Source organism: Scyliorhinus torazame, chromosome 10, assembly GCF_047496885.1.
Source record: "Scyliorhinus torazame isolate Kashiwa2021f chromosome 10, sScyTor2.1, whole genome shotgun sequence".
Classification (NCBI taxonomy): Eukaryota; Metazoa; Chordata; class Chondrichthyes; order Carcharhiniformes; family Scyliorhinidae; genus Scyliorhinus; species Scyliorhinus torazame.
Genome location: NC_092716.1, coordinates 49560989 through 49584915, shown reverse-complemented (window position 1 = coordinate 49584915; position 23927 = coordinate 49560989). Strand labels below are relative to the sequence as shown.

Below are 23927 nucleotides of genomic sequence, written 5' to 3'. Positions count from 1 at the left end.
GACCGTAGTCAAGTCTGGCTTTTTTTAAAGCAAGCTTAGCCGACATGTATGAACTGGCTTGTTTTATTTATTCTTTCATGGAATACGGGCATCGCTAACAAGGCCAGAATTTGTTGCCCATCCCTAGATGCCTTTGAACTGAATGGTTTGCTGGGACATTAGAGGGCAGTTAAGAGTCAACCATGTTTGGAGTCACACGTAACACCAGGTGAGGGCAGCAGATTTCCTTCCCTATAGAGTATTAGTGTTTTTGTGACAATCAATTTAGTTTTATGGCCAACATTACTGAGACTATGGGCTGCATTTTACCTGCCACCACCATATGTGTTTTCGGCAGGGCTGCTTGTAAAATAGGGTATTTGCCCACCCCACCACCCATCCCCAAAATCAGCAGCCTGCCCCATCCATATTTAAATAGGTAATTGAGGACCACAATATGTTAGGGAGAGGGTGGGATCTCTTCCCCAGTGAGGGATGCAAGTCCTACGAGACCCTTGTTCAGCCTGCCCGCAGCTCTTTGTGGGTGCAGGGCAGGCCAACATGGAAAGGGTCGATTCCACCCTGACTTTGCTTCCCACCCAACCACCCTCCCTCACCGTGTTCAGTTCTACCCTATTATTCAGTTCTAAGCATTCAATTTCAGGTCAATTTAATTGAGTTTAAATTCCATTCGCTGCCATGGTGGGGTTTGGTCTTAGCGAAGGTGGCAATGTGGAAGGAGGCAGCACAAGGTCAATGGTCAACATTTGAGTCGTTGTCAAAATCCTTGGAATGCCTGGTGGTCGGGATCATGAGGAAGGGGGAGGGCGTTGAGTGCCTTATTTTCGGGGATCTCAATGATGACTTGACATTTAAAATATTTTAGAGGAAGCTTCAGATAATTTACCTGTAAATAGTGCAAGGTCTATTCACAGTGCCGAAAATAGCCCTGAACAAACTGGTTCTGTGTGAAACAATTTAATCAGTCTTGTTCAAATAGGTTTATTTGCAAGGGAGTGAGCAACCAATGCTTGTTTGGGTTTGTACTGGGAAAAGCAGAAGTTTATTTTCTGGGTTAGCTGACAAACTGAATTCATTGCCTGGCCTAATTGCTTGAGGTTGAGTTTGACAGTAGTTATGGTGTTGTAAAATATGCAAAGAAAAATAAAATCTTAGGATCACATTAGCAATTACTTTAAAGGTACACTTGTAATTACATGTTTGGGCATGGAGGGGAGGGGGGTGATTATCACAACCCTCATGTTAATGATGAAGTGGCATTGAGATCTGAAACCATACAAACGTCTATAGGCCTGTGAAATAATACAACTAGTAGTAATGAGTAACCATTTTAAAACAAGTGAACATATCTTGAATTTAAAAAAAAAATAAGTTTGCTTTTAAAAAGGCAACCTCAAAGAACTGGAGTTTTATTCTGACTGAAGTCTTTCAAATACACAAGAGTCTGAGACAAGCAAATCAGTGTGTGAATAAATATTTTATCATTCCAATAGTTGACAGCGATTTTTCACCTTATGGTAAAGTCACTAAAATCACACTGCATCACCATGAAGTACTGTTATTGATTGACAAGAATATTTTACAGTTGAAGATTAAGATTTAAGCACGATCTTATTAAATGCAAAGGAACATCATTTTGGGGAATCATAAACAATTGTGGAATTTGTTTCACACGTAAGATAACCACTCTATAAGACTTTTGTTAATCAACTGAAATAAATAAATTGGAAAAAGTGCAAAATAAAATAACTTCACACTTCCAGATTTAAATTACCTCCCGTAGTGAAATTCTGAAAATACATGAAGCAAGGTAGTGTGATGATGAACGCAAATACTTTATTGATTTCCTGCTTGTCTGAAGTGCCTTTAGTTCCCTATCTAATGACACTGTAATAACGTGGGAAAGAAATCAATTAAAACTGGCAACCTAAGTAATGTGAAAATGTGCCACTTAAAACCTCGCTTTTGTGACAATCCAGGAAGAAACAATTTTTCCCAACATATTGGATTTCACCATCTTCATGTTAATACAAAATTAAATTTGCAAAATGCAAGTCATTACGTATTGGCATAAATCTACTCAAACCAATTGATTTGAGAAACATATCAAATTTCAGTACTGTAGCACCCCCGATTACATCCAGTATACAGCATTTTACATATATCAAGAGTATTTCATAAAGTATTTCAGAAAATACTTCAAAACACTGCAAAGCAATGTTACAACACCAAGAGATTGATAGTAGTAAAAACATCTTGAAGGATAAATTGTACATATATAAAACCTGAAAAATAGTACACATAAGTACAACAAATTAGTACCATGAATTCTGGAAAATATTTAAACTAAAGATGGTGTATAAAATCTGTGAACAACTTTAATTATAATTTAATTTTGCATTGAGAAACAGAATCTAAACATTATCACGAGTGTCTTTTCTACTTAATTAATTCAATAATTTACAGAATATTACTTTTTCCAGTGTGAACCATTTTCAATGCCTCTCTGAACAAATAGTTCTCATGATTGGAACAGCAAGGCATGTAAAACTAAAGATTTATGTATAATATATAAGGGTCGAAAAATTGTGGGCCAGCAAGCTCAGTACTTGAGCTCAAGAAATTCCACAGCTGAATTTCCTGGAGTCAGAGGAATTTCTCCAAGTAGTCACCAAATGATGGGTGCCTGCACCTCTCTTTGCATCTAAGATGCCCTGCAAGTTTGAGTATTCAGAAGGTGTTAAAATTGTCCTAATATTTTTTGACATCCTCCCCACTCCCAACATTGATTTGAGGCTCCAGGATTTGGCCTTGAACCTCCAATATCACCCCTCAACATCTTCAGCAATGTACTGGAGCTTTATCCTGGATTTTTGTGCTGAATTCTTGGACTGGGACATGAATTCATAACCTTCTGACTCAAGAGACACAGCCAACACAGTACTTTGGGGGAATGTGCCTTTCATACACTGTCACTGAATTTCCCACCATCAACAAGCTGGGGATCATCGTTGATTCAAAACTGTATCAACATGTACCTACCGTGTCTACTTGCTACAGAATTTCCTGCTCTTATTTTCACCACTGTTCTAATTTGCTACTTTTGAATGATCCTCCTGACTCACATGAAACTGTAGCAAGTAATTCTCAGCACTCAGCATGACAAGCATCTCGTTAATCCCACAAGTCACACACCAATGTGAGATGGAACTATATCACTGTTCCATCATCACTACTGGGTCAGAATTCTGAAACTCCTTACGAGACAGCACTGTGGGTGTATCTACACCACATAGACTGTGGGAATTCAAGAAGGCTACTCACCACTTTCTCAAAGGCAATTAGGAATGGGCATACAGTGTTGGTCATTCCAGTGATGCTCACATCCCATGAACAAATTTAAAAAATGATTTAGAAATGTTTTTTCACAGGGTGTGGGCAGTGAGCTAGAATAGCATTTATTGCCATCCCCAATTAACTCTGAGATGGCGGTGGTGACGCAATGGATGTTTGTATATTATATAAATATGGCAGCTGAATTGATTTTCCTCATTTTCTCCCTATCCTCAAAGCAGTGATTCATGTTAGTGATGTCCCAATGGGTTCTCAGGGATCTTGCTGAAATGATTGCATTCATGTTCAGTCCAAGCAGGTTATTTTGCTAAGTTGCGTGTGGGTGTAACAACTTTTCCTGATCCTCCCCTGGCTCAGCACAAAACACATTTTTTGAGGTTTACGGGATGATGATCGGGATATCTCTCCCATCTCTCTCCCTTGAGCCTGAAGACATCAAGACTAACTGGATTGTCTCCATAGAACCATTGTTTAAACTGACAAACTCATAAGACCAGAGAGTGTAATTGAACTGCAGCTTTCCTCTTTTGTACTGCTCAATGCCGTGCTATGTGATGCATTTACTCAAAGTCATCAAAAGGAATCTGCTTAGTTACCCCCTCTCTCCATTATAAACACCTTTCCTTTGCTGTTGGTAGTGGCACAGTGCAATAGGATTCTAATCACTGCTACCCGTTCAACAAATCGACCGAGTGGGAAGTTTTCATTCGCAAGGGGGTAAATTAACTTCCCACTCCTAGCAGTAACAGTGCAGGCAGGGGTTAAGATGGCGAGCAGGGGTTTGGTTTGCAGGACATTCCCACTCCAGAGTGGTGGCCTTATTTTAACTGAGAGCCAATTAAGGGCAGCATCGTCTTGGACCAAGAGCAAAACCTAACAGCAGCCTCTTGGTCACAAGAGACCCAGGGAAGCGATTTCATTAGAAAACTTTTTCACAGGTTCATCTGAGTCAGGAGGATCATTCAAAAGGAGCAAATTAGATAGAAAAGGAGAAAATAATTTCTCAATTGACCAATTATTTCCAACGGGAGGAAAAAAAACAAGTCTGAGCATCTTTGCGTGTACTTCCAAGCATGACTCATACATAAATGAATGTTAAAATGCATTCTGTACTGACAAAACCTTGAACCACATGCAGCGATACGCAGAAATATTTGGACAAAGCATTTTTTCAGAGGGCTTAATTTTCTCAAGAAAGTTCAAAATGGATAATTTTGAAATGCTTTGACTTTGATTATAAAGCTTTCGATTCTTTACACAGAACACTCTCCTTGCTAGATTATAAGTGGCATTGTTCGGGTGCTGCCATACTTGGCGAGGAGCGGGTCACAGAATAGAAGAATTCAGATTGATCTTAAAGCAATGTCTTAAACTCAGGGAATGACCTAGCATACCTCCACAAAGTTCAGAATATTTTCTTTAAGAGTAAATAAATAGTAATTTACAGGTAACTTTTTTTACTCCAGCACCGAGAGGAAATTTTATTTCCTCTTTTCAACCCACTCCTCTCTCTGGATGTTCATCCCCTTTTAGCTTTATTTTGAAAATGTAAACAAACTCCATGAATTAAAACATACAGTAGTTAAATTAAATCCACATTTGTCAATTTGAAGACCACAAAATTGTTTTTTCCCATTGTACTATAGCATCACATCACAAGCAGCGATTTACACCAATTGTGAATTGAAGGCTCAATTTCATTAATGGAAAACTAAACCATCAGTTTCGGAAAACACATTTTAGACCATCCTTAAATATTGTGCATTTATGCAATACCTTCAAGGTAGAAACTTCAATTACATTTTTTTTTAAAGAGTACCCAATTCTTTTTTTTCCAATTAAGGGGCAATTTAGTGTGGCCAATCCACCTACGCTACACATCTTTGGGGGTGAGACCCACGCAGACACGGGGAGAATGTGCAAATTCCACACAGACAGTGACCCAGGGGCCGGGATCGAACCCGGGTCCTCGTCGCCGTGAGGCAGCAGTGCTAACCACTGCGCCACCATGCCGTCCTGTCAAGCTTCAATTTTAAAACAGTAAAACGGAATAAAAACATTTGTCACATCACATAAAATATTGTTTTGTGCATTTTAGATTAAAATGAGATGCAATACTAGGTTTGTTAAGTTGAAACAAATCAAAAAAGTGATTCTGCAGGCGCATAAGCAGCAAATGCTCATATTCTTAATGAAAGGAAAGAAAGAATGCACTTCTATTGCCTCATTCATGAACTCAGGACATAAAGAGCTTTAAAGCCAATGAAGAACATTTTAAAAACTGTGGTCACTGTTGTAATGTAGGAAATGCAGCAATTAATTTGTTCGCAGAAAGCTGTGATCATGACCAGATCATCATTTTGTAATGTTGATTGAGGGATAAATATTGGCCCGACACCAGGGATAACCTCCCTGCTCTTCTCCACAATAGTTTCATGGGACCTTCTTTGTCCACCTGAGAGGGAAGACAGGGTTTATCATCCCATTTGGAAAATGGCACCTCCAACAGGTACAGCACCTCCTCAATACTGCCCTGGAGTGTCAGCCTAAACTTTGTGCTCAAGTCTGAACTGGCAGTTGAATGTACAACCTTGTGACTTAGAGGCCGGAATGCTGCCAACTGAGCCATAGCTGACACAAAAAATGGACATTATTATTTGCAATTATGAAATGGATAGTCCATTCAGACATTGGCTCCATTCTGCTGTCAAGTAGCCCTGCGGCATTCCACATAACAGCGAGTATAAGCAATAACTCCATTCAGGAATTGACCATATTTTAGGTTGCTGTATTAAAGCAGAGAATGGAAACCAAAATGAAAATGTCCACCATAATACTCTCCAACACCAGATAGTTCTGCCGCATTTTATGCATCAACATCACCCAACTATGTAGAATCATCAAAAGGGTGACTCTGTAATAAGAGAACAGAAAAAAGCTTTCTCGCATTTGAGTTTGCATCAGTTAAATAACATTTAAAATGTATTTTGGGCAAAACAACCTAATTTCACACCAGTGCCAATCTGGCAACATTGGGATCCACATCACTAATCAGAACTGAGCCTTAAGCACAGCAGCTGGAATTATTTGCTACTCGTCTATAGCTTGTCTTTACACATTTATGCAGTACTGCTTTATAAACAGTTAAATGCAAAATTTCAATGGTTGTCATCCATTTAAGGACCTGGGAGTGGATTCTCCATTGCCCCACCCAGGTGGCGGATTTCCCAATCCAGTGGAGAACAGAGCCACCTCCGTTCCGATGCTCCGGGCACTCGCTGGCGGTGGCAGTAAGCTACACGTCCCGCGGGAGGATGCAAATTGGTGATTTCCAGCTCGAGTCCGCCCACTGTTATGCACAGCCCCCCACAGCGGGAAATTCTCCCAGTGGGATTTGGTGCAAGTTTTCACCAAGCACAGCCCTGACAAGGTGGGTCAAAGGGGTAAGTGCATAACTGAGGTGCCCCCCCAAAGTCCATCAGAAGGCCTCCCCTCCTCCCAACAATGCAAGTCCTGCCCCCCACTCCTTCCCTCCCATCAGAGACCCCCGCATGAAAGCTGAACAGCAGTCCTGGCAGTAGAGTGAAAAATCACTACATTTTTACTCACTCTTACCTCACATCTGTCTCAGACAAATGTGTTTAAAGCAGCTGCTGTTACAAGTGTCAAAGGCTTCCTCGAAAGTCGAGTACACTTCAAAGGGCTTCAAACCCCTTGATACCTTTGAAATGCAAATCTTCCATTCAATTTCAGATAGCAACACATTGCATTAGCCAGTGATTGACATTTTATTACTCCAGACAGCTGCTTGATGGATTGTTGCCTATCTTTCCCTTTACACATGAATGCATCTCAAGTACCCTGCTTTGATGTTAACCACAATGTTTATCAGCACTCTTGCTATGATTGACAGTTCTTCACCACATCAAAAGCAGCTAAGTGCTTTATGCTGTGAAAAGGGGGAAGTGAAAGCAATTATCTGCTTTTGATGTGGTGGCGAACTGTCTCTGTTGGGGGGGTCTGATGGGGGCCGGGTAACCCTCATACGTGAATGCTGTGGGGTAGGGACCTGTTATTCCCATAGTGAGAAGGGAGGAGGGGGGTTAGAATGCCCCTACTGGTCAGTGGAGGGGGGGGGGGCAGGATTTGCATTGGGGGGCAGAGGGGGGATTGCCACCGGCCCTTGGTATCAGGCTACATTCTCAAAATGGCGCCCTGGTACCGTGATTCTGACAGAATCCGGCGAGCTCTCCTCCATGCATAAATTGGCATGGTAAAGGAGAGGGAATCGCACCTGGGCGCCGCTCCTAGTGCCAGTAGGGAGTCTCCGCTGGCGGGAGCACTTAGTCTCCAGAACGAAGAATCCAGCCCCTGCATTATAAAGTTACCCAAAAATCTCCACTGTTGTCTTAACTTGTTTAACAATAAAGTTAATACAAAAGATGAGAAGCAGGGTGTGGTGTTCAATCTGATTGTTGCTCCATAAACTTTTACATGCTACAAGCTGTGAAGATTTGTGACAAAATGTATATCAGCCAACCTACTGCTGGATTTCCAGCTCAGATATTTATATTAACTAAAAATGTTAAGCAAATACAACTTAAAGACAAACGCTAATAAATTTACAGTGTTGGTCCTGCTACCTTCGAAGAATATTGAGGTGTTGAGATAGTTCAAAGAACAGCATCAACGATTCAAGGATATCGGCTGCCATTGGGAGAAATTCCTCTTCAGGAAAAATTGGTCGGAATTCGCCATCCGTTCATGCTGGCGGGACTCCCTGCTCCCGCTGCAGTGAATGGAGTTTTGGCTGTGCACCAAATTCTCCGTTCTCGCTGGCAGTGGTGGCGGGGCGAATTCGGATCGGAGAATCCCGGCCACTATATTATTCAGGACTGGTTGGGTTAAGGAATCAATCAGCTAATTCCTAACAATAATAAATATCTCTTAAAAGACATCTTCAGCAGGCATTGATGGTATACAAAAGCTAACTTAATAAGTACAAAACAAGTTCCTTCAAAACTGATGGATGCAAAGTCGTTGTATTTACATATCTTACTTTTAAGGCTGAAATCACACAAGAATGATGTGGGGTCATCTGCCTTGTATGGAACAGAACCCTCATCTGTCCATCACCAGGCCCAAGGTAGCAAAGACAGGGATACACTTTTCTGAGTCGAGTCTGCATCTCAGCCTGGAAGGACATCTTGTGCATTAGCGGCGATTAGTTTGCTGAATGAGCCCTTGTGGTCCACGCTACTGAAATGTCATTCCACTGACCTTACTAATTTTGGCAGGGTAACAGTGGGTGCCAACTTGAAGCATTCTTTCATCTCGGGTTTGGACCAGTTGCTCTCCAGAACCCCCTACAAATGGCCATACGATTGATAAATGAACCTTCACTGCAAGCATCAGCAAGCTATTCAATCCTGGGACCATCACAGTGAAGCCCAATACGGCAAACGCTTAACATTTAACCTCACCACCCACCGTCAGTAGAAACTGATGAAGAACATTTTCCCTTTCTGACACAAGGGATGATGAGGGTATCTGTATTGCTGCTTCTTGTGACATAGAACATACAGTGCAGAAGGAGGCCATTCAGCCCATCGAGTCTGCACCGACCCAGTTAAGCCCTCACTTCCACCCTATCCCCGTAACCCAATAACCCCTCCTAACCTTTTTGGTCGCTAAGGGCAATTTATCATGGCCAATCCACCTAACCTGTACGTCTTTGGACTGTGGGAGGAAACCGGAGCACCCGGAGGAAACCCACGCAGACACGGGGAGAACGTGCAGACTCCGCACAGACAGTGACCCAGCTGACAGCACAGATCAGGGATTGAGCCTTCTCTATCATATAGTTCAGCTGCTTATTAAATAACCAATTGGAGCTGTCAGCCACTGATTTATGTAATTACTTATTGAGCATAATAGTTCAAATTTTTTTTTTAAAAGGTTGCAATACAGGAGTGCTGAATGGAGTTCAAGAAGCAGTTTCTGAATTTAAGGAACCACAAAACCTAAGCTCACAGAATGTATTTTCTTAAAATCTCTCACATCTATAGGAACACATCTATATTTACAAACAAAGATTGTCTACAAGCCCAACAAAAAGTTGATCTTTCCCATGTACTATTTAGATTTTAGCCCTGTTTAGGACTGTTCGCCAGGCAGGTTTGCAGACATGAGAGGTTTTCAGAATTGTGCAATCAAATTTAAGAATAAACAGAACTGGGCAGTTTCACCAATGTGCAAAGAACCACACAAGAAATTGATACAAACACTAAAAACACACTGCCTACTCTTCACCCAATGCAGTTTATGACCATTAGATCCCTTTTCAATGAAGGGGACATCTGATGCTTTCTCAACCAATTTTAAAATGGCAGACCAATCCTCAAATTGAAGATACAAGAAATATGTCCAAAAATAAAATGTTGACTTTGGAGCATGTACCAATGCCTCTTTTCCTTGAAACAATTGTGCGTTTTTTTCTGAAGGAGCTTAATCTGTTATTATGAAGTCTGAGGCACCACGCCTAAAACTTTCTGACTGAAGACAGTTGTAGAATCTGCAAGAGAGAACAAAAATCCGGTTATTTATCGATAAGCTAAACAATGTGCTCATGATAACATATATTTTCAAGAGTACAAGTTAACAAGGTTGTTACGGCGCAAAATGGTAGCAGTTGACAAGCACTCCATAATTGTCAACCCTTTGGACCCTACTATTTTTACAGGGGTCGAACACAAGGAAACCAAAGCTACCTGCCTATTTCAGTCAGCAGGATTCGGTTAATGCGGCAATTGGGGTTCTATGATGTGCACAAGATACCGATCAGGGCAGAACAGTTGGATTGGCAGAGTACACTCTCTGACCAGTTTAACTGGCGATAATAACTGAAGCGGCCTCAAGAAAGGATTTCTATAGAACCGTGAGTATCAAGGTTTCTCCTCCTGGCCTAACAAAAATAATCTGCACCACTGGGTTCTTCTACTTTCCCCTCTCCCCATCAGGCTTTGATCATCTTGCTGCCAGCTGGATTCTCTGATATTGTGCTGGCCTGAAGTTGGCAAGCTGCTTAGGAAAAAACATTCAGTACAGTAGATCACCATTTCTATTCAACTGACACCTGGGCCAAAATTTGGTGTTGGATACTTCACTGTCAACACAGACCAGCAGTCACCACTTTCTCTCTTAGTTCAGGCAAGAGTGAAACATCAAGGACACTGGAAATTTGGAATAAAAACAGAAAATACTGGAAGTACTCAGCAGATTTGACAGTATCTATACTGAGAGAAAGAGTTAATGTTTCAGGTTGATAATCTTTCATTGGGTTTGACAAATGTCATCTATCTGAAACACCAACTGCTTTTCTCTCCCCACAGATACTGCCTGACCTGCTGAGTAATTCTAACATTCTGTTTTTATTTAATATAATTCCAAGACCAAACAAGAATCAGGGTACTGCTACCGGCCATTTAAGCAATGGTGCAGCCATGCAGCAGAATTAAGCAACCCCAGATTATCCCATTCAAAAGAAAATTTCTGGGTTTCCCAGAGAATTACCACTTTTATGGTAATAGCGTGAAACCTTGGGCGGGATTCTCCGACCCCCCGCCGGGCTGGAGAATCGCCGGGGGGGGTTGGGGGGGGGGGCATGAATCCCGCCCCCGCCAGCTGCCGAATTCTCCGGCGCCGGGATTTTGCCAGCAGCGGGAATTACGCCGCGCCTGTCGGCGACCGGTGGCAGCGGCCCCCCGCCGATTCACCGGCCCGCAATGGGCTGAGTGGCCGCCCGTTTCCGGCCGGTCCCGCTGGTGTAAATCAAACCAGGTCCGTACCGGCGGGACCTAGCTCTCCGGGCGGCCTGCAGAGTCCTCGAGGGGGCGCAGGGGGGGGGTCTGGCCCCGGGGGGTGCCCCCACGGTGGCCTGGCCCGTGATCGGGGCCCACCGATCCGCGGGCGGGCCTGTGCCATGGGGACACTCTTTCCCTCCGCGCCGGCTGCTGTCAACCTCCGCGATGGCCGGCGCGGAGAAGAACCCCCCTGCGCATGCGCTGGGATGACGCCAGCACATGCTGGCGCTCCCGCGCATGCACCAACTCGCACCGGCTGGCGGAGGCCCTTCCACGCCATCTGGCACGGCGCCCCTAGCCCCTGAAAGTGCGGAGGATTCCGCACCTTCCGGGCGGCCCAACGCCGGAGTGGTCCACGCCACTCCTCGGTGCCGGTTCGGCCCGCAACGCCAGGTAGGGAAGAATCCCGCCCCTTGTCTTTGATAAGTTATTAATTTCAGTCTTAAGCCTCAACATACCAAAGTCACAAGAAAAAGTAATTTGAAACAGATGTCTAAAGGACCAGGCTACTGACCCTTCTGAAACAAAAACTGAAGCATGCAACTAATCTTCTGTCACAAGTAATTTTTTCCCCAACTAATCAATGTTCTTATTATGGTCATACGTACAGATTGTGTTCAAGAGCCACTTGGGTTTGTTTTGCCAGTAAACACCAATGTAATAGACTGGAAGTCCAGATAAGATTATGACAAATCCAATGCCGCATTCCACAGGTGTCACCCATATAGATACAACAATCAAGAAGATGCAGGCTAGCACAAAAGTGATTGGGAGCAGGATGTTAAACTGCAAGAGAAAAGAAAAATGCAAAACATGTTTCAAAATATGATTTTTAATTTCATTGCTAATTAATTTCTATTTGACTCAATTTGCTGTTTCATCTACATTTATTTTCTAGGACACTTAAATCAGGGCAGAACAGCTCAATATATGCAGCATTGAAAGTATGCCAACAGGAAAATCATCGTCAGTACCACCAATCAGTTTTAATACAAAGGGAATTGGTGACGAATGGCTGAAATACACCCAAACACAATATAAATATTGTAAAACAAAGCTGCATATTAGAAAGCAAGGGAGCCATAAGCAAACTGTAAAATACTTTCTTGCAAATCGCCTTTTAGACCGCAGTTCTGTTTTGAATGTTTACGATGAATCCTTCAAACCTTTCTCTAACAGGCTGGGACTAAAATGTTTCTTTCATGAAGTACGTCATTTAAAGGAGAAGGCCACCTAACTTTCCAGGGTTTACACAAATCATTTTTCTCTCTGTTAGTGCCAAAGGCCACACTTATAAGTGGGCCCTTGCTTCTTGTGAATTGGAGTGTGACTTTATATACACAGCACGTGGTAATGGAGCCCTACCCCAAGGGTCAAACACATTGGCGCGATGTACCTGATTGCGAACAGAGTCCCGTAGGTGGCACCAGCAGTGCCAAGGTGCTGCCACCCTGCCCAGAGGGCAAGCACCTGGGGTCTCCGACCCCATGGGAGGCCGCCATGAGTGCCGTTTCGCCTGGTTCCCTTTTGTGGAGACCAGTACTGAACGGCGCTCACCCAAGCAATCCAAGGCGAGGGGGTTAGATCCCACACCTTGAACATGGAAATGCATGTTAGAGTGAGACTAATTGTCCCACTCTAAAATGCAGATTTGCTCAAAAGTGATCCTGCCCACAATGGCCACGATTCACACTGCAAGTCTCGCGAGACCGCGTTAGACCTCGCAAGGCGTGGTGAGCCGGGTAGATCCCGGAAGGGGGATCTTCCGGCAGCACTGTGCTGCCTTTCGGGAGGCCGGTATCACGCCGAAAGCCTTGTTTCTGTAACATAACCCCTCTTGTTATCCTAGTCATCAGATAGAGGACACAATCAGATCAAATAATATATATCATGAGCTCTTGCCGGCCCGATACTTCACAAGTCCGGTAGTGGTGGCGGCTCTGAGAATCTGGGGGCAGTGGAGGAGATATAAGAGAGTGCAGGAAGCATCAGTTTGGACTCTGATTTATAATAATCATCGGTTTGTACCGGGTAGGCTGGATGGTGGGTTCCAGAGGTGGCAAAGGGCAGGAATTAGGAGGATGGGGGATCTATTTATAGACGGGAGCTTCCCCAGCTTGAAAGCCTTGGAGGATAAATTTGAATTGCCAGCAGGGAATGGGTTTAGGTATCTGCAGGTGCGAGACTTCTTGAAAAGGCAGACCAAGGTTGAGCTGGAAAGGGGTGGGGGGAGGGGGGAATGGATGTCGCAATGCCCGCGGGTCCGCCGTGCCAAACCCTGGACCTTGTGTTCCCGTTCCGGGGGCAACCCCGGCCCGCCTGCCCAACGACCACCCATAACTCCCACTGACCGCGGAGGTCTCTGGCCGCACAGCTGAGGTCATTGCTAATACGGATTTGGCAATCGTAGTTAAGTGAGCACATCCCAAATGAATTCCCGTGGGTGGGCGTGCCAATAGCATGTGGGAGTTATTGCCTCGCATCCCAATCAGACCGTGATGCCTGGACACTGTGCCTGAACACTGCAGGAGGCAACACCGAGGATGCAGTGGCCAACATCCAAACACCCAAGGGCTGTGCCCCAGCACAGGCAGCATTTTGGCGACAAAAGGTTATGCACCGGGGAGGGACCAGCGTCCAGTCCAGGTAACGTTACGTGTGGGTGTCTGGGGTACAGGATCTGTAGTCTGGTGAGCAGGTGTGCCTGCTGTGGCTGGGGGTGCGTGAGCTGGGTGTGTCGGGTGGCAGGGGATGGTGGGGGGGGGGGGGGGGGGTCCTGGGGTGGAAGACACTGCTGTTGTCAGTCTCACACCACCTCCCAATTCCGTACTGATATTATACGGTATGGACGATATCTTGGAACCCATGGAAGCTGCTCTTGTGGTATGGCTGACAGGCCAGGCAGCCAGACGGTGGAGAAGGCAACGGCAGCACCATCGACAGAGGATTGAGGCGGCGGCCCATGTGCAGGGCCCCCCCCCATGCCCGGAGGATCCGGCCGCCCATCAAGCCAGGGAGGGACACAGTGGGGATATTGCCAGCGACGGCCCAACGTGTACAGGCGTTGTTGGTCTTTCGAACAAATGACGGACATTGTGTGCCGCAGGAGGCTCCGCCACAACAAGGGGACGGTGAGGCACCCATGCCATGTCCTCGTTGACTTGGCACTACGTGGAGGAGGAGGGTACCCACTCCCGGTGGCCGTTAAGGTCACCGTAGCCGTTAACCTCCACGCCTCAGGATCATTCCATGGCTTGAGCGGGGACTTGTGCAGCATCTCACAAGCTACAGCCCACAAGTACATCCGTGAAGTTTCTAAGTGTTGGCTTGACTCCCCCCAGCCAATGTTTAGATACCCTAGTTATTTTACAAATGAATAGCATACGGTGATATTATTAGTCACAAGTATAACAAAACTCTGGTATAATGACAAAGCTGCAGAGGTACACATGTGAAATGGATCAAGACTGTGGCTGCCTATTTACCTTGATAGGTCGCTCCATTTCTGGTTTCTTGTAGCGCAGCCACATCATTCCAGCAATGGCTAAGGCAATACATAACCAGTTAAAGAAGCTGAAGAAGTTAATGACAGAGTAAATGTCGACTGAGAATGCATACATCAAAGTCATCCAGCACTGAAAAACAGGAACAAAGAAAAATCATTAACAGCAGAAGAAGAACGGGCATGTCCCCCACCCAAGGGAGATCACTGAAAGTGGCAATGCAGGTCGATAAGGTGGTCAGGAAGACATACGGCATGCTTGCCTTCATCGGTCAGGGCTTTGAGTATAAAAACTGGCTGCTGCAGCTGTCCAGAAATTTAATTAGGCCACATTCCCGTACCAGCCTCCCCGAACAGGTGCCGGAATGTGGCGACTAGGGGCTTTTCACAGTAACTTCATTGAAGCCTACTCGTGACAATAAGCGATTTTCATTTCATTTTTCATTTGGAATATTGCTACAATTCTGACCGCCACACTACAGAAGGATGTAGATGCTTTGGAGAGGGTACAGAAGAGGTTTACCAGGATGTTGCCTGGTCCGGAGGGTATTAGCTATGAGGAGGGGATGGATAAACCCGGACTGTTTTCACTGGAGAGACAGAGGTTGAGAGGTGTTTACAAAATTATGAGTGGCAGGATAGAGTGGACAGTCAGACGCTTTTTCCCAGGGTGGAAAAGTCAGTTACTGACTAGGAGACATAGGTTTAAGGTGCGAGGGGAAAAGTTCAGAGGCGATGTGTTTTTTTACACAGGTGGTGGTGTATACCTGGAATGCGCTGCCTGGAGGAGGTGGTGGAAGCAGATACGATAGCGACGTTTAAGAGGCATCTCGACAAATACATGAATAGGATGGGAATAGAGGGATACGGACCCTGGAAGTGCAGAAGGTTTTAGACAGGCATCATGATGGGCACAGGCTTGGAGGGCCGAAGGGACTGTTCCTGTGCTGCACTGTTCTTTGTTCACAAGGCCACCTGACTAATAGGCTTGGCTTCCAGTCAGGTGGGATGTAATACGAAGAGCCACAGAACCAAGTAGTTCCTTACCCTGACCGGGGCAAGCCTGTCTCTGGGTGGGAGTTGGGTCAGAAAGCAGGGTGATTAAACTGTAAAATACACTGTGGCTTGGGAAGGGGAAAGTTGGAAGCCTCACTGGCGGGGAAGGGTCAAAAGGATTGCGGGGGTTGGTCAGACACAGTGAGCCTTTCCATTCAGCAGCTGGCTAAGTGGACAGCATCAGTCCCTTACCTTGGTTTATCTGGCGAGTGTCATAAAGCACGGGAAACCCGGTTGGTTGGGATCCAATTTTAAATGGTGAGTAAAAATGAGGTATGCAGCCTCATTATAATATTTAGTGCCAATCCAAGTGGGCTGGTCATATGGCCTCTCTCTTTCATGCCATCTCCAGTAAAACTGGAGGATGGCAAGTTGCAGTCAGGATTCAGGCTTCTAACACTTGCACTTCCACCTGTTTTTCTTTAAAGTAAAATGACTCTCATCATGTTTCCACTAAGTCACAAAACCTACTTTTAGCAAAGCATTTTCGCTGGAATGGTTCCAGTAAAATCACAAGCTATTGTACAAAGGTGAAAGAATGCAGAACCTGGAACCTGTAAGCCATGGCTGTGTGGTTATGACTGGAAATATGAGCTAAGCCTACCATCAATACATACAAATAGGTAATGAACAAGTCCAGTAAATGCACTGAGCAGTGGGCAACTCAATTTAGAATCAGAATAACCAGTGCACTGCAGTATCACTCCGTTGAAATAGTTAATACAGCTACTTCTTAGGTCATATGAGTTGCATTTTCCTTTATCCACTTAAGTTTTAGCAAAAAAAAAAGATAAGGAGATAAAGCAGAAACCTTTACATTTACAAATGCTTTTTCGCTAATATTAATGAGCAAAGGAAATCATACCAGAAAGAATTTATTTTAATAATGTGCTGTAAAAACAATTATTTGATTTTGCAAATCTGATTTAAAGATTAATATTTTAATCTTTTTAAAGTGGAAATGCATTTTACTCCAAGTTATAATAAAGTTCCTTCACTTCTGATGAAATCAGTCTGGCTGAATGTTCTCTCGCTCTCCTTAAGTTAGCAATAACTTGCTTATTTGTATATACTGGACGCGATGTAATGGCTACGTTGTGCCCAGCGAGGAACGTGTGGGCCGGTTAGATTGTGGGAGAGTCCCAAATCGGGATCCGCATGGGGTGCTGAGTGGTCTGCGAGCTAGCCAGCTTGCTCCCGTTAGTGGGATCCGGATCCCACCCAAACAAGGCGAGAATCCAATGGTCACCAATTAAGGCCAGTCTCCATCTCTTTAATGAGATGGTCGCCCAATCTAACGGCCGCCTGTGATCTAACTGGCTCCCCAGCAAGAGGTCACGCAGACGCCGATTTGTCCTGGTCCACACGAACTTGGACCAGGCGTCATGTCACCTGGGGGGTGTCTCCTAGGCCATTGGAGGCCCCATGGTGATTGGGGACAGAGCAGGGTGGCATGCTGGCTTGAACCCCTGGTGCCACCACCCTGGCACTGCCAAGGTGCCTGGGTGGCACTGCAAAGGGACAGGACCGGAGAGAGCCATGCCCATAAAAGGAGGGATGAGGGAGAGAGATGGGCGGGTATGAAGGTGTCTCCAAAAGGTTGGGTGGGGTAGTCAAGGGTGGGAGTACTGAAAAGGCGATAGAGGCCTGAAAAGGGGGGGTGAGGGCCCTCAGCGACCCCATAGCGGGATTGTGTGGGGTAATGCCCATGTGTGTGGGGAGTGGCATTGCCCTTGAGTAGGTGGGTATGGAGACCCTCAAGCTCACTTAGAGATCGGGGCATTTTTTCCAGTCTGGCCGGTGAGTTCAGCTCCCCAGTGATGAAAAAAAGTTGAAGTGTGGGCTGAGAGAAACTCCCCAGGGCCCCCAAAAATGACTAAATGTGGTTAGATAGCGGTGGGGAACATGTCGACAGAGCTTGTTGGGGGGGGGGGGGGAATCCCCCAGCCAAATCCGTCTGAAAGGACACTTAGAAATGTTTCTGTTAAATCGTGCCCACTGTTTGATCAGGGATTATTTAAATTCTCAAGCAGGACTGAATTTAATGGCGGTGACGCGGTCTCACCCGCCATCAGGCACTTAACTCCCCAGGATTAAGGAGGTCACCCAGAGGCCAGCAGCTCCATTGAACTACAGAGCCACAAGGAAGGCGGTGGCTGCTGCCGGTATGACATACATCTGAAGCCCAGTATTATTATGCACGCAGGCCACAGGTGAGTAATGGGGGGAGGGTTGTCAGCAAGGGCAGAGTGGATGGCTCCCAGCAGTCCCCCAGTTCCCTCGGTCAACATAAGTGCAAAAGCCTAAGCTGTAGCAACTATCTAACAGCTTGTTTGTGTGAAAGTGGGGACAGTGGGATGGATGAGCAAACTGGCCATGGCACCATGGTAAACGGAGCCATTCAGATTGGGGAGCAAAATGAATGTAGTGATACTAGGGGACAGTACAGTGAGGGGGATTGACAGTGTTCTCTGCAGCAAAAAATGGAAATCCAGATTGCTGTGTTGCCATGGATAAAAGCAAATTACTGCGGATGTTGGAATCTGAAACTAAAGAGAAAATGCTGGAAAATCTCAGTAGGTCTGGCAGCATCTGTAGGGAGAGAAAAGAGCTAACGTTTCGAGTCCAGATGACCCTTTGTTAAAGCTAAAGACAGAAAAAGTGGGAAAGTAATTTTAACTGTTTTTAAACCATTTCTTTCTCTCTTGTCTTTCTTTATATATATTCACCCCTCCCCATCTTATCTACCGTTCGTTACCCTTTCTCCCCTTTGCTTCCCCTTCCCCTCCCCCTACATCTACATCTGTCACAGTTTACCCTCTGATGTTAGTTTCTCTGCAGTTTGGCCTTTCACACCTTTTGTACTCCCTGGGGACTGGGCACTCTTTCCCCTTGCTTTCTGTGATTATTAGCACCCTGTTTCCCTGGGTTTCGTGGCTATGACTCATCTTTCATTCTCACTCCACAGTACAATTCCCACTCTCTCTGTCTTTAGCTTTGACAAAGGGTCATCTGGACTCGAAACGTTAGCTCTTTTCTCTCCCTACAGATGCTGCCAGACCTGCTGAGATTTTCCAGCATTTTCTTTTTGGTTGCTGTGTTGCCAACTTGGTGCAAGGGTTTGGGACATCTGCATAGGCAGAACTAGGAAAGAGGTTCTGCATAGAGAGTATGAGCTTCTAGGTACTAAATTTAAAAAGCAGAACCTCAAAAGTAATGATTTCTGGATTATTACCTGAGCCATGTGCAAGTTGACATGGCGGGGCGGGGGCGGGTATGCTTTGTAACAGAGATGAATGTGTGCCTTGAAGACTGGTGCGGGAGAAGTGGGTTCTAGTTAAAAATCAGATGGGCAAAGGTAGCCTAAATGAGGAATTCATACAATATTTTCAGGATAGTTTCTTAGAACAGTACATTCTCATGCCAATCTAGGACGGAGGTGGCAGCAATCATAATAGAATTGAATTTTGCATTTTCTATTTCTTATATGTATACATTTATTATAATTAAAATGTTCTCAACAAAGTACTTCAGTCTTACCTCACTTTAATGGGAGGAGTGACTCTGCTTCTTTTGCTCACAATTTCACACAGGCACACACTCACCTTTTGATTTGATTTCCATGCAGTCCTCTCTCACACCCATGCACACCCCTCTCTCACACACCCCTCAAACACGCTCACCTCTCTCTCACATAGGCACACACATAAAACTCTCTCACACGCAAAACCTCTCAATCACATGCTCACCTCATGCACACCTCACACACACTCACCTCTCTCTTATACACTCACCTCTCACACACACTCACCTCTCTTACACACCCATTCACCTCACGCACACACTCACCTCACACAGACACCTCTCACACACATACTCGCCTCTCTCACACACTCACCTTTCTAACACACACTCACGTCTCACACACGCACTCACCTCTCACGCATGCACTCATCTCTCACGCACACACTCGCCTCTCTTGCAGACCCCTCACACGCTCCTCTCACACTCACACACCTCTCTCCCTCACACACTTCTCTATCTTTCTTACACATTACCCATTTTCGCACACTCACCTCTCTCATACACACAAGCTCACATCTTTCACACACGCACACCCCTCTCTGGGAACAATGTGTGGGGTCAACCCTCAAAGGATACACAAATGGTTTGGACTGTAGAATCATTTTTTTTGGAAGGCCAGAAGGTGAACAACAGAATGTTGTTACTCTCACCGCTGAAACTTCACAGTTGGCCTGACAGTGAGTTTAGTTTGGAACAAGCAAGCTGCAGAGCTGGTTCACCAGCTGGTGCAGCACCAGCAGGGGCTGGTTTAGCACAGGGCTAAAGAGCTGGTTTTAAAGGAGACCAAGGCAGGCCAGCAGCACGGTTCAATTCCCGAACCGGCGCCAGAATGTGGCGACTAGGGGCTTTTCACAGTAAAACCTACTTGTGACAATAAGCAATTTTCATTTTTTTTTTCATTTCATTTTTCACCAAGCAAAGCTGTCAATCGTGATAGCAATCGGTTCAGGGTCCACTGTTGCAGCTGAAACATTAACATTTTCAGTCTATGTCATTTCTACTCGACATTAATGTAATCCTTCTGATGTGAGAGTTCAATCAAATGGTTCAAGGTTCAATCCATATATTAAGGTGCCTCTTTGCTGGGTACCAATAGCCAATCAGATTCATTGTAGATACGTAGCTAATTGTATCACACACACACAATTCTAGCGTTTTTTTAATGTGGACACTAAAACAGCCATTTGCAACCAACATACCCTTCATTGAAACACTTCCATCTAACTTACATTCTTTTATATTCCTTTTAATTTTGGTCAGCAAAATACTCCATTATGTCTTTATTTGGGAATGACACTACCTAACCCTATCTTTTTTTAAATTTGTATACAAGATGTGGGGTTCATGCCGAGGCCAGAATTTGTTGCCCAAGCTTAACTGCCCTGGAGAAGGTAATAATGAGCCACCTTCTTGAATCGCTGCAGACCACAAGTACACCAGAGTGCTGTTAGGGAGGGAGTTCCATGATTTTGACCCAACAACAGTGAGGCGATGGAGATATAGATCTAAGTCAGATGGCTTATGGCTTGGAGGAGAACTGTAGGTGATGTTCCCAAGCATTTGTTGCCCTTGTCCGAGGTGGCAGAGGTTGTGGGTTTTCAAAGGAGCGTTGGTGAGTTACTGCTATGCATTTTGTAGATGGTATGCACTGCTGCCACTGTGGTGGAGGGAGCAAATATTGAAGGTGGTGGATGGGGTGGCAATCAAGAGGCTGCTTTGTCCTGGATAGCATTGGATTTCTTGAGTGTTGTTGGAACTGCGCTCATCCAGGCAAATGGAGAGCATTACATCAGGGAAACCATTTGCCTCACATTCTCTTCTAAACATGTCTGCCATCTGCGCCTCACATTCCCTTCTAAACATGTCTGCCATCTGTGCCTCACATTCCCTTCTAAACATTTCTGCCACCTGTGCCTCACATTCCCTTCTAAACATGTCTGCCATCTGCACCTCACATTCCCTTCTAAACCCGTCTGCCATCTGCTCCTCACATTCCCTTCTAAACATGTCTGCCATCTGTGCCTCACATTCCCTTCTAAACATGTCTGCCATCTGCGCCTCACATTCCCTTCTAAACATGTCTGCCATCTGCGCCTCACATTCCCTTCTAAACATGTCTGCCATCTGTGCCTCACATTCCCTTCTAAACATGTCTGCCATCTGCGCCTCACATTCCCTTCTAAACATGTCTGCCATCTGTGCCTCACATTCCCTTCTAAACATTTCTGCCACCTGTGCCTCACATTCCCTTCTAAACATGTCTGCCATCTGCGCCTCACATTCCCTTCTAAACATGTCTGCCATCTGCTCCTCACATTCCCTTCTAAACATGTCTGCCATCTGCTCCTCACATTCCCTTCTAAACATGTCTGCCATCTGCACCTCACATTCCCTTCTAAACATGTCTGCCATCTGCTCCTCACATTCCCTTCTAAACATGTCTGCCATCTGCTCCTCACATTCCCTTCTAAACATGTCTGCCATCTGCATCTCACATTCCCTTCTAAATCCGTCTGCCATCTGCGTCTCACATTCCCTTCTAAACATGTCTGCCATCTGCGCCTCACATTCCCTTCTAAACCCGTCTGCCATCTGCACCTCACATTCCCTTCTAAACATGTCTGCCATTTGCATCTCACATTCCCTTCTAAACCCGTCTGCCATCTGCACCTCACATTCCCTTCTAAACATGTCTGCCATCTGTGCCTCACATTCCCTTCTAAACATGTCTGCCATCTGCACCTCACAGTCCCTTCTAAACATGTCTGCCATCTGTGCCTCACATTCCCTTCTAAACATGTCTGCCATCTGTGCCTCACATACCCTTCTAAACCCGTCTGCCACCTGCTCCTCACATTCCCTTCTAAACATGTCTGCCATCTGCGCCTCACATTCCCTTCAAAACATGTCTGCCATCTGCATCTCACAATCCCTTCTAAACATGTCTGCCATCTGCGCCTCACATTCCCTTCTAAACATGTCTGCCATCTGCGCCTCACATTCCCTTCTAAACATGTCTGCCATCTGTGCCTCACATTCCCTTCTAAACATGTCTGCCATTGCGCCTCACATTCCCTTCTAAACATGTCTGCCATCTGCGCCTCACATTCCCTTCTAAACATGTCTGCCATCTGCGCCTCACATTCCCTTCTAAACATGTCTGCCATCTGTACCTCACATTCCCTTCTAAACCCGTCTGCCATCTGCGCCTCACATTCCCTTCTAAGCCCGTCTGCCACCTGTGCCTCACATTCCCTTCTAAACATGTCTGCCATCTGCTCCTCACATTCCCTTCTAAACATGTCTGCCATCTGCGCCTCACATTCCCTTCTAAACATGTCTGCCATCTGTGCCTCACATTCCCTTCTAAACCCGTCTGCCATCTGTGCCTCACATTCCCTTCTAAACATGTCTGTAATCTGCTCCTCATATTCCCTTCTAAACATGTCTACCATCTGCACCTCACATTCCCTTCTAAATATGTCTGCCAGTTTTTTCTTCTTCACCACATTTAGGACTCTCCTCTGACCACGTTTTTGCCATTGCCAAATGTTCCTTTCTTTATTCCTTACACCTCTATGAATTGTTTAGGGACATTTTCTTTGTTAAAGACTCAATATAAATGTTGTTAATATGTCCACGCCTGCAGTAAAATGTCTGCACCTCTGTGGTGTACAACTTTGGGTAAAAAAGGTGTGCTACACTTTTATGTAAAGACAACACATATTTTAAACAAATCCTTAATCTTCTGAGCTGCGCAAATTTTAAAAATAGACATTCGATGGTTTTGATCACATATTAGTGCAAGCACCCGCAATTGTAGTAGTAATTTTACTTAACCATGTAAACCCCAAATTCCCTCTTCTCATCTAAAATTGCACCCACTTGTTTTTCTTAAGTGTAGGTTAAACTACACAACAACTTGATAGTGCACTTATTGCTCTCGCTTCTATGAAATCAAAATGCCAGTATTGCAAATAGGATTTGGCAGGCCCCAATACATTCAAGGGCACCTTAATCTGGGTCAAACCAAGATTCAAACAGCAAACATCAGTAACAAACTGAAGGTTTCAAAAATTGCTTCAGACCAGGTAGTCTCTGCTATTTGTGCATGTTACAGTTCCATTTTGGTACATATAATTGCAATCATACAAAATTAGTGCAGTTATTTGAAAAGCCTCCTGTACTCAGTGATGCAAATGCAGAAGTTGTTTTGAGTAATAGAACAATGTTGCTTTTGTACTTTGTAGGCCCATTAAAAATATTAAGCAAACAATTCTCCAGCAGTGAATTGTCCCTTTCTTTACACAGTAAAACATCAATCAAGACACTCACGGTAAATATCAATGATGGCAGAGGAGTAAAATGCGTTGGGTGAATCATAGACAGGAGGGTTGGCAAGTGACCTTCTCGCGATCCCACAAAGAATAGTCTGCAATAAGAAAAAAAATATTGACGTTAAAAAATCAGGTACAGCTGGGAAAGCAAACATTAACTGATATTAATAGATAGTTTTTGGGAAAGTTGGTTTTCAACCCGTCTGCAATGTCCTCCAACACCTCTCCACT

The 23927-nt window shown here is 44.9% G+C and overlaps 1 protein-coding gene across 1 annotated transcript in view; it reads right to left on the bottom strand.

The window, feature by feature from the left end:
* Positions 1-1458: 1458 nt before the first annotated feature.
* Positions 1459-23927, bottom strand: part of slc7a5 (solute carrier family 7 member 5) — a 110553-nt gene continuing 88084 nt past the window's right edge. The window contains exons 7-10 of the mRNA XM_072518081.1: positions 23695-23791; positions 14702-14851; positions 11825-12002; positions 1459-9928 (exon numbers count right to left, since the gene is read on the bottom strand). Of these exons, the coding sequence (XP_072374182.1) occupies positions 9873-9928; positions 11825-12002; positions 14702-14851; positions 23695-23791 (481 nt within the window). The 3' untranslated portion in view covers positions 1459-9872. The remainder of the gene's footprint in view (positions 9929-11824; positions 12003-14701; positions 14852-23694; positions 23792-23927) is intronic.